Raw genomic sequence first — 12,159 nt, 5'->3', positions numbered from 1 at the left:
CAGAATTTGTGATTCTATGAGAGGTCATGTGCTATCATTTCTGCATTGGGTATTTACTAATCTTTTCAAATGTCAAAAATAGTCAATATTTATCTCAATGTAAAGGTTATAGTGAGTTTAAATACATGAAAACTCTAATGAAACTGAAAGAGAAAAAGGTATTCACTGTGTACAGTAATGAACTGCACTTGTGTTAAATCACTTTGGTAATGTTACTAAAAATTCAGTTACTGTGTGCTTTTACTCCATGGGCTTTTCCACACAGCTCTTTTACCTTCTCTCTGTAAGAGCACTGCGGCTAAAATAGAGGATAATCTGATGAAGTGGATCAGGATGGTTTTTCTCAGTCTCTTCTTCTTCCTCTTCATCTTTTTTTGGAGATGTCTGTCTCAAGATTTAGAATATAAAAGTTAAGCTTCATAAGTAAGAACAAAACTCAGTAACTAAGCTTAGGAAAGGATTTCAGAGATTTTATTCTATCCAATTTGTATTAATTGTCTGTATTGATCTTATTCAGGAGTTAACAGCATAACCTGCAACATTATGTGCCTGTATGACTCAGAAGAAATATGAGTACGTGATGTTTATTAATGTTTTTTGTAACTTTACACATTTCTCATTTGCAGCTATTGAGAACAAGAAAGGGAAAATCTTGGCGAAGCCTTATTCAAGAGAAATCATGCATCTCCAGCAGACCCAAATTGAAAGGAAGTTCTAGGTCAATTATTTTGTAGCAGAATACTGGATTAATTTTTAATTACATCATCGGATATATCCTATTCAGATTAGCGCTATCTACAACATTTTCATATATAATTTCTAAGTAACTTTGGTTGAATTAATGCTCATTATTGTAAACTTCAAACAGTTTTTGGCAGTTAAAAATATAACATAGTCAGAACAGGCCAAAGATCAGATTATTATCCTTACCTTACTTGTGTTATCACACTTTTGTAGTTTTTCTAATTATTGTAGATTTATTGTCATTACAGTAATAATTGTAATTACAGAAATTCAATTTACTTCTCTTGGAAATTTGAAAGAATTGCAGGCACTGCTTTGGTTAATGGCCTCATTCTTTCCTTTAGCAAGAAGCAACAAAGTCAAACAAAGACTGACAATATAATTGTCCAGAGCATGTGAAAAATGTCCCTACCCCCAGCAGGAGGGTTGAAACTAGGTAATCTCTATGGTCCCTTCCAACCCAAACCATTCCATGTCGCTTTGATATCAGGTATAATGGGTTTTTTAAAAGCATAACATGACTGTTTTTGTTAACACTGAAGCACTTCCTGATGCATCTGCATGTGATCCATAAAGCTGTATGTTAACTTTTATGGTGTTTAGAGACTGTGGAAGTATTTTTGACAAGCTAACTACATAGAGGGAAGAGAAAGAGCAGTAGGCATTTCGAAGTTTACCAGTCACTTTTATCAAGTACACAGGTAAACCACATTTTTGCTGAATATGACTGCATATATTTACTTCTCCTTATGATGCATCCAAAAGGAAAACAGCAAAGTTAATTTGTATCAAAGCTAAAAATGTTAAAATTAATTATGCATAGAAAAATTTTGAAAGGGAAAAGGATCAACAGTGTCAAGCTTTAAAAGAACCCCAGTAACTATTATACACAAACATAGGAATTACTATAATGACAAAAATAGTCTGACTGTTCATCTAATCCATTTCTCTTCCCAAGAATGAGTATCACATAGCTTGTCTGAAGGCATAAATCGCCTTAATGCACTTCAGTGAGCATCACAGGACAAATGTCTTTTTGACCACAGTAGAAAATGACCTTATGCTCTGAAGCATAAGGATTAATACTTTATAAGCTTATGCATACAGTACACAAAAATTAAATATAGTTTATGATAGATACATAGAATACACACTGAAGTGGGCACTGATATATATGCCCAATTATGTCAGTACTTACAGCCAAATCCTGAACTAGTTTCTCCTCAAATGAATATTCCTCTGTTTCTATCCAAAAGTTCTGATAGCCATTGAGGAAGAGGTTAATAGAACGGTGCCTGGGGGGGTTGTGAAAGTGAGATCAAGAGGGGTAACGGAACAGAGTATAATAGCTCAGATGGTTAATGGTTAGTAAGGATACATATTTGTACAATTCTGATCCTCTGATTGGTCAGTGAAACAAAATGCAAAACATAACTAACACTCAGTGACAAATCTGCAAGTACTTTTGAACATTCTTACTGTTTTTATACACATATATACACATTACTTTTTTATTTTGAAGTCTAAGAGAGGCCTAAAATACATTATACATGAAACTGCAGGACTGATACCTTAATGCAAGCATGAGAAAAACACACACTTGAACAGACTCAGAATGAGAGCGTGGGGTTTACATCTACAAGGTGTAAATCTAAATTACCAGATTTAGGACATCAAGACAGCAGACACTGGCCATCAACACCAAAATAATTATCAAGTGCTTTTCCAGCATAACATCTACAGACAATCACTGTCTTCTTCCACAGAAAGAAGCCCAACCTCAGCTTCTTGTCTTCCAGTTCCCAATCAGGGCAGTACTAGCATGTGCTCAAAGAAGTCGCATTAGAAATAGACAAAATCTGCTCTATAAAATGACCAATTTTAGAAAATTCTAAGTCATATTAATTACTACTATATACTATTCATTATTTTAACTTTCCACAGAAAATACAGCTCATAGCAATAAGACTACATATAATAATGGCAAAATAATTCCATCTTTACATTATTTTGGGGGAAGAATTTTTTCTGAGCTGCACTACATGAGGTTAGAAAGGCTGTTCAATGTAGCCTTTTCCTTTACTTTTTATCCATTGCCACTAAAAAAAGCTATAAAAATGCACTGCATATACACCTTTAAATACCTTTTAAATACATTATGCACAAAAATCAGTATTTTAAAGTGGAATAGCTATTGAGTCAACAATTTAGGCTCACTTGCTGACAATGCTGCTGTTTTATTATAAAATTTCAAAAACTGACCAATCAGAATCCCCTCTGAAAATTGTACAAATTCATGTTTTTATGATAATATCAAATCATGGCTGGGAAGGAAGAAGTGAGCGTATAAGCAAGAGGCTCTCCACAAGTTACATTACCGTTAACTTGAGTATAAGCCTGTCATACTGAGTTTTTTCATGTACTTTTTCCAGCCAAACACGTTGAAAGGTGCTCAGGAAGAAATTGCTAATTTTGTGTCTGAAGAAAAGCATATAGGTTTTCATTGAAGAAAGGCACAAGTTAAATTCAATAAAGTAGTCAGAAAGAATGTATTCGTAAACCGTGTTTGAAAAACTGCCATGTACAACTTTGCTGTATTTATGTGCATATACAGAGGACAGACAGTAAGACAAAGTTTTTTCAAATTAATTTCCTTAAAACATCAAACATAAATAGACACATTTCAGAGAAAACACTCTTCACACAAGACACTTTTTCAAAGCCATGTACATTCAATAAACACAGAACATGAATTAGTGCTTCCTAACTTAACTGATGTTTAATTCTGTGAAAAACTTTTTTTTTTTTAAATAAAGCTATTTGTTTTGTATCTACAGGCACTTTCCATCAAAGGGAATTCTTGGAATATTTATGGTAGAAATTAAAGTAATTTTTCTGTGATTTAACAAATTCCTTCATATCAACAGACATGTACATTTCTGAAATATATTACTGAAATTCCTAAAAACTGATAGATATTGAAGTGAATTTTGCAGAAAATTACCTTAAGCTCTGAGATTTAAATTAAACTATACTGAAATCCACCTAAATATCCTGAAAATTTTCAAAAGAATAAGCTTATTATTTACTGAATATTTATCTTTTTTTAGGATAAATGAGAGGTTATTACCATAATATTTGTTTACTGCCCTTTAAAGTAATTGATTCTAACATCAAAGTTAGAACTAATACTCCCAATACAAAGCTGCAACTAAAATGAGGAAATAGACAGGATAGAGAGCTGCACCTTAAACTCTGGATCAAAGAGATTTAAATAGCTCCTAGAATAAATCATACCGCACTTGAAATAATCTCTCTAGGGTTCAGACATGTCTGAGCAACACTGTCAGTTTAGATGATGGAGATTGCTATAATAGTGTGATAGCCTTATTTTCTTGTCAGAATCCTATGATTTATCTAGCAAAAAAAAAGTGTCTATAAGCTAGTGAACTTTAAAACTTTGGTTTGCACCTATCAATTGAGCAGTATACCGAGAAGTTTGCTCATGGCAGCAGGGTTGGAATGGATGACCTTTAAAGGTCCATTCACCCCAAACTGTTCCACAACTTTAGGATTTTAAGTTCAAACTGTGTTTTCAGTCTTATCTGTTTTGAAGTGCAAGAGAGCACAATTAATTGACAAAAATAGTTTTATGAGACCTGATGTTTAGTGACTACAAAATTAAATAGCTGGGTTGATTTTCCTCATATTCATATTCAAATTAGGTGTAAACTGCCCCACAAAATATGTGAAGTTTGAGAAAAGTTTTTAACAAAAAAAAAATTTAAATAAGTTACAAATAATGTAAATATTCCATTTCAATATGGTATTATTCTATATTTTATTGAAAATAAAAAAATCAAGGATTTAAAGGTTCATAACCCACTTTGCCTCTTGGCAAGTGTTCCATCAACCTCAAATATAAAAAAAAAAAAGTGGGTGCTCTGTAAGGCAAAAAGGGATGAGCCCTTTCAACATTTGGCTGCTCATGCATGTATTCCAAATATTTTAATAATTTACAAAGGCAGAATATGGTTGTAGAAAAAACTTGTTCACAAAAAGGTTGTACTGAAATGGTATTTCTTCATACCAGTTCTTCTTGTTTTGTCAAACACAGTTGTTGAAGAGGTAAGGGTTGGTACTGGCTGGTTTGTTATGTTGTATTTAATCCTCTCCATTTCTCTGATTCTTTAAAGAGGGCCTGGTGGTAGCATGAGAACTCGGAGAAGTTTCTGTAGTCTAGAAATATTCATTTTTGTAAAGGAAGATTGTGTGGTTTTTATGGTATAAAATGGCTTTTTATTTGTCCTGCACAAACCTAATATTCCTCCAGTGTGTTAGTGGCACAGCTGTAGATCTTTAGCTAAAGACTTTTACGCTGAGTGTGTAAATTGGCTTTAATAAAGGCATTTAAATATCCTACACAACTCTTCAGTGAAATGCTTTGCCAAAAATCTTTGAATAATAATATTAAACACAAAAAGTGAAACACTGCAGAAAGTGAGAAGCAAACCTAATTAAAGACATGTTTAACCTCTATCTGAATAAAACTAAGATTTTTTGAGAAGAGAAAGAGTAAAAAAAGTTACTCCAGTGCCATGTGATCTTAATATTCTGCTTAAAGCAGTAGAGGGATCCAGGCACAGGACGCGTTTTATATCTTGGACTTTGTGGTATCTACATTCAACAGGAATAAGAAGCAGAGCAACACAGAAAACTGAAATATCATTCTGCAGTGCTCTCTGCACTGCTCTGCCTCAATAGTTGCTTTAATTACTGTAACATTCTGATGTTGTATCTTAAGATTGGCCCAGATAAGCTAAAGAGCATGAAGTGTTCATGTAAGAGGAGCGGACGAGCCATACAAAATTTAAAAACAAAAAACAACAACAAAAACAAAAACAAAAAACAAAACACAGAAGACTAAGGAGTAAAAAGAGCAACCAATCAATGACAAAAAATGGACAGAAACAGCAGTACCTTAATGATTTTCACAGATAAGTTGAGGAACTATACAGAATAACTGACAAAAATGAAGCATGTAATTCATATGGTGTTTTCCCACTCAGATTGTCATGAGATGACTGTTTTGCTACTGTGGGGAATTAGCTTATTTCTAATCAATCCTTGACTCTTAAAATTACATACACCTAACAGTCAACAAACACATAGGTAAACACACAAGCAGTATTTGCACTCAGTAAACAATGCCAAAAAAGTTATGAAGAAATAAACCTTTCAGCCACTTACCTTGGCAGGTTGTATAATGGTGCCATTCTGAAACATGCAACAACAGCCCTTTTGCGTTGTTTTGACAGGAGTTTGTGCCAAACAGCTTTTTTTGATCTCAGTGGTTGTTCAACCTATGGGAAAATATCTCCTACTATATGCAATAGAAACTTTCCAATTCTCATTCAAAAATTTCTATTCAGCTAGTGGTTAGCTAGTTAGCAAAGGAGAAAATGTTACCAATGCTCTGTGTCATCTGAAAAAAATGTACTTTTGGGGCTGGTTTTTTTATTAGTAAGGAAAGATCCTGGGGACCTTCTATATAGAAATCTCTCAGTTTATTCAGACAAGTTCAAGATGCTAGAATACTGCATGTGTGAGACTACTTGGTAAATTTCAAAAGTTGCTATTTTGTCTGTTTCTAACAATGAACATTCAGTTGTTCATGTGAACATATTTCTGTGCTATATCATTTGAATGGAATGGATTAACTTTATGTAGGAAGAGTACAAAAGCCTTTCTATATTTAAATTGCATCATTTGGATGAACAGGAAAGCAGCTCAAAAGTTGCTACAGCATCCCATGATGCAGAAATAGGAGACAGGCTAAACTCAGTATATTGAAAATAAGCACACAAGCAAACACTTCTTCCTAAAATCACATAGTTTTCAGATACTGCATGGAGATGATTTGTGTAATATACTTCTCGTGACTGTTCTTGCAGTTTTGCAGAAATATATCCTGAGTTTTCCCTGCAGCTAAATGGAGGCACTTCAGCAGATTACATTGAAAACTTTGCATGTATACACATCTGTATGTGCATGGGTACATGCATGCACACAGATACAAAACTCTTAAGTTTTATCTGTACCTGAAATAATCTCTGAAAGGAAAAATGTCAGGCTTTTTAAAATGAATGCAATATAGACATTTGGTTTTACCTGCTCCAGATGATACAGCGCAGCTGAAATCCTCTGCACACGTTCCACGTTTTTCTCAGGGTCAGTAGGTCCATCACTCTTTAAAATGTCTTTGTACAGATTTAGCTGCCACTTCACAGCTGGATCATCAGACTAAAACCCAACATATTTCATTTGTAAGCTGCTGAATGAAGACACTGAATTTGACTCACACCACTTCTACTCCCATATTATTATAAAGACGGTTATAAATACTCCCAATTTCTGTCCCCTTTCAGACCAAATTACCATCTGCTAGCTGCTAAAAAATGGCATTGATTCTATATATTTTTGGGCAATTGAACTCAATTCTTAAACAGTGTTCTATGTTTTTCTTTCCTGAAACCAAATAAAGTACCTTGCAACTTATTTACTCTGCTTAACTCCATTAAAAATAAGGAAGATTTACTACTGGGATTGAGTTTAATTTGCAGAGCCTTTGTACTGAGATTGCAAAGCTGTTTTTGTAGTCTGGAAAAAACAGCTGGAATTTCAGTAGATGAAGAGTTACACCCAAAGGTTTTGGGTTTGTTTTTTTTTGTTTGTTTTGGGGTTTTTTTGTTTGTTTTTTTTTTTTTTTTTTTTTTTTTTTTTTTTTTTTTTTTTTTGTTTTTGTTTTTGTTTTTTTTTTTTTTTTCTTGCAGAAAGAAATAGGAAAGCTACATTAAATTACTTCTTGTATGTGTTTAAATGTATGTATGCAAGATTTTTAGCAAATGGATAGTCAACTTCCATGAAAGATAAGTTACTCTTATTGGGTTTGAACATTGTAGGCAATGATCTAAATGACTTTTAATTTACAGGTGGATATGGAGGACTTCATATTGGTATTACCTTTGACAGTGTATTTGGCATATGAATAGTAGGAATGCAAATGTACTTGTAAAACTCACAAGTGCTAAGACACAAGCTTTTTGTATTTTATTATAGTCACTTTCAAATGTATATATTCTTAGAAATACCTAATTTAATTATTAGTGAAAGCTAAATTCAAGAAGAAAAGCTTAAGTTGTAGAGTTTCAATTTTATTTTTTCTTGGATCAAGTTGATTCTAGGTAATTAGAGCTTTAAGACTCCCAGTATCTCAATTCTTCACACTCGTCCCATTCTACAGATCTTCTGGAAACTTGAGTAGGCCAAGAAAAGGTACAAATAAGCCATTTATTGAACTGAAAAATCATGAAGAATAATGTTAAAATGGAAACATTTCTAATAGCTTTTTGGATTATCTTTTTTAATGTATCACAATAAAAAATGTGGTTGCACCATCTGTGTTTTAAAAGTGCACATTAGCATCTATAAGACAGACTTTTTTATATTACCTTTTCCTGCAAGTGTAAGTTGTTGCGTAAGTGTTCTTTGACTTCCTCATCTGTGTCCCTCTGTAGGAAGGTAGAAGAGTGTTTTTCAACTCAGGTTATGATTCATTTCATAAGAACTTTTACAACATATAACAGCTTATATTTCATTATTTTGCTTTCAAAGTATGTAAGATACCAGAAGGGGCAAAGGCTTTCTTTAACCATAAAACAAGGTTTAAACTTTAAAGGGAATTAAAGCTAACTAATTGTAGTTCAGTATTTGGTGCAAAACAACGTGAATGCATAAAACCGCACATGGTATACAAATGGAAAGTAAAACGAATAGTAAGGCAGCTGTATATACACTTTTTTTTAAAAAAAAGCACAATAATTAGCAGCTATAGTTGCTTGCAGTACATACAGATATTTAATAATATTGACTGCTTAGATATCTATGCTTCAAATTTCAGTTTAGAAAATGCTGCTTAGTTTGCATTAAAAGCTATTAAAAGCACACACTTACATGGCTGTATCTGGTCTTAGCCAAAGAGATGAGCTCTTGGTCTCCAGGAGTGCACATATTCAAGCCAATAGGAAGCATCTTTTTAAGTGCAGCCACAATCAAGGATGTTTGTATGGAGTATAAATCCCCTCTACGTTTTGATTTCTTCCTCTCTTGATCTTGTCCTCCAGACTACAAGTTAAAAAAAAAAAAAAAGGGGGGGGGGGGGGAGGAGGGGGGAAGAAAAGAAAAAAGGAAAAAATTACTTTAATTCTCTGATCACACACTTCTCCAACATGCTCTTTCCCTAATGGTCCAAGGAAACTATCTTCCTGATGTAGCACAAATAATTAAAAATGCTACACTAGAGGAAGGGTGTACAGTCTTGGGCAGGAAATGTAAAGAAATCCTTTCGGTGTGCAGCAGTGCAGAAAATGCAGTAACAGTAATGCTGTAATAAGAGTCACACACTTTTGTGTGCATTCATACATATGATTTTGACAATTCTTTTTGGATCTTACCTTTCAAATCAGAAACAACCCTAAAATTAAAAGCTGAATCATTGTCAAGGGACACTATTATTTGTCTAATGTTACAGAGACAAATTCAGGATGTTTACATTTTTGTAAGAGATTATATAACGATAGTTATCCAGGGTCTGAATGAATGAATATTGCCTGACCTGTCTCATCTGATAAACAGTATTAATTAAAAGGCTTTGATTCAATGTAATAAAATGCCAATGAATTAGTGCCTCTGGGAAAGTACTGCCCTTTGGTTTTGGATAATATTAGCAAATTTGGGACAAAAATTTAAAATTTGGTATCTTTGGATATCATCAGTACTAGGAAAAGGAAAACAAAAGAGACAGAAGTAAACAGAACAACAGAATAACAACAGCCCTATCTTCTTATGACAGACACTGTACAACATATTTCACAGCCAACTTTTCCTTTATGAGACAGAGAACCAAAATCTTTCAAACAGACCCATAAATTTAAAGAACACACAGTCAACAGCAACATCAAACAGCCCAGTTCTGAATTCTGTACCCAGATTAAACTCCTACTATACTTGAGGGGAGTTTTGTTTAAGATAAGATTTCAGGACTAGGCCTACAGGCTTGTACAACACTACAAAATAACAAATGCTTTCACTTAACCCTCCTCTTCCTTTTCCTTCTGTCAATTAGGATTTACAAACAGTTTACTGTTCTTATAATATATTGTGTAGTTCCACATAAGGATACAGCAGAATCCATTGCTATTCATTATTTCCCAATTAATGCCTCACTATTATCACAGTAATCACTGGAAGAAAAAAGGCAGCTGTGCATATTCTATTTGGTGATAAATTTTGGCAAATTCTGTCTTCTAGATGGTGAATCTCTATGTACACAGCTCATGGTGAGTCTTTTGCAAGTGTGAGGGAACGAGCAATGGATGTGGCTTCCTTTCTTAAGGAACTAACAATGGCAGGAGAGTACTATACCTCAAAGCTTTGCTTTTCAAAGTGCCTTAGAAAGAATGATGCAATGGTTTTAATAATGACATTATTTGTACTCTACATTGACAGAAGACAAACAAATCCCACAATGTATCACTGTATTCCAGTGGCGTCACTATGCATCTTAAATAAGGAATAACAAAATATGTAATAGATACATTTTTAAAAGAAAAAAAAAGGAAAAGGAGAGATACTGGTTTCTGCATCTTTTACACCAGTGGATATTTTGCACATCCAATTTTCTTTATGTTCATATGAAATCAATAAGATTGGTGAACCTTGAGACTGGAGAATTTTCAGAGCATGAAAAGATTCATTCTGCCTTTGCCATAAATTCTGCTGCCTGTGAATTCACTTCTCCAGCTGGTAAATGTATAAGTAGAATCACAAACCTAAATAACAATGGAATTTTGTCTCTTTCGGTTCTAATATGTACCTATGCACACATAATATCTGCATTACATATGAAAAAAAAAATCTGTTCTATTTTATCTAAATAATTAACTGTGCTAAAAGGAGGAATGACATAATTTGGTTGCCTAAAAGCATGTAATGATCTTGTCTGAGGATTTAAATACACAAATGGATATTTCTGGAAAAAAATTTATTCCAAAATCCAATTACAGGTTCTTTAGTAGATTAAGAATAACTAAATACACAATGTAAAGGAAGAAATAATTTATTTACACTAAAAGATCAGCTAAAACTGGTTAAGATTATGGAGTTGATATATTTTGTATTTTCATCCCTCTTTGAGCTTCAGTTCTTTGAGATTACTATGAGGGCCATCATTAAATCCTACTCTGTGTACCTGGAGAAGTTTGACAATAGCAAAGCATGAAATCAGGCTATTAGTTTAACAGAGCTTCTCTTTTAAACTCATGTCTCAGGTTTAATTGATTAAAAGGTCTTCACAGCACCCTGTGTGCTTCTCAGCGCACAGGGTGAAGAAAAAGATGAAAGGGTTTGCTCTCCATTTTGCTGCTTATTCTGCTTCCCCAATGAAGAATGCTCCATAGGTCAGAAAGTACTCATCTACATTAGAAATTCATATTAAAAATGAATATGAATGATGCAAAGGAAAATGACCTATAGTTCACTGGAGGAAATCTTCAAATACATAAAAGAAATAAAGGTTATTCAAAAGCTTTGTCACACCTGACACCTTTAGTAAAGACCATTTTACTTTTGGAAAAAGGTAGCATTTGAACTATATATCTTATTTGAACTTCTTGGATTTAATACTCTCTCCTATTCATCTACAAATGGGGTAGAGGTTACAACACATTTCTCCCAAATATTATTCTTGAATATCACAGCCAAATACATCTTTCTAATGACTCTACTTAGACATTTCTTTAACAATGTCTAATTCACTATTTAAAAAAAAAATAGAATGCAGAAGGACAGCAGAGGCAGAATGTAAATCTAAAATAGTTACACAAGGTCATTTTAGGACATTTTCACGTTAAGCAATATTTAGGAGTGCCAACAGGAATTTCATCTGCTCTGGTCAAAGACTGCCACTTTGGGACAAAATTTATACTGGGTGGAACCTGGTGCTTCAGTTTGTGACGCCACTGCTATGATCAATGGAAAGAGTGTTTGGAGCCTGATCATTTCTAAATCTAAAACAAAGACACATCATGCACTTTGACCTGTACCTTTACTTGCATGGCCTGTATGAAAAAAAAATAAAGGGAAAAAAACAAACATAAGTAAAAGAGATGAAAGGATGATAATTTTACAAGTTACTTATAAACTTACTCAGCTTTATGAGGACAGTAAAAATATAATACGGTCATAGGTAAAACAATAGACTGTAAATGCATAACCAAATGAGATCTCAGTGAAATCAGCCTGATCTTTATTGAATGATTGAACCTCTGAATTTATGTTGCTGTTCTATCACACACT

The 12,159-nt window shown here is 33.5% G+C and overlaps 1 protein-coding gene across 1 annotated transcript in view; it reads right to left on the bottom strand.

Annotated features, from left to right (window-relative positions):
* Nucleotides 1–12,159, bottom strand: part of RYR3 (ryanodine receptor 3) — a 190,127-nt gene that overhangs the window by 30,602 nt on the left and 147,366 nt on the right. The window contains exons 70-76 of the mRNA XM_083863077.1: nucleotides 11,907–11,921; nucleotides 8,758–8,928; nucleotides 8,256–8,315; nucleotides 6,916–7,047; nucleotides 5,995–6,107; nucleotides 1,943–2,039; nucleotides 275–384 (exon numbers count right to left, since the gene is read on the bottom strand). Coding sequence (XP_083719203.1) covers nucleotides 275–384; nucleotides 1,943–2,039; nucleotides 5,995–6,107; nucleotides 6,916–7,047; nucleotides 8,256–8,315; nucleotides 8,758–8,928; nucleotides 11,907–11,921 — 698 coding nt within the window. The remainder of the gene's footprint in view (nucleotides 1–274; nucleotides 385–1,942; nucleotides 2,040–5,994; nucleotides 6,108–6,915; nucleotides 7,048–8,255; nucleotides 8,316–8,757; nucleotides 8,929–11,906; nucleotides 11,922–12,159) is intronic.

This window comes from Zosterops lateralis, assembly GCF_965231275.1.
Source record: "Zosterops lateralis genome assembly, chromosome: 6".
Classification (NCBI taxonomy): Eukaryota; Metazoa; Chordata; class Aves; order Passeriformes; family Zosteropidae; genus Zosterops; species Zosterops lateralis.
The sequence above is the reverse complement of the archived record's forward strand: the minus strand, read 5'-3'. Positions and strand labels throughout refer to the sequence as shown.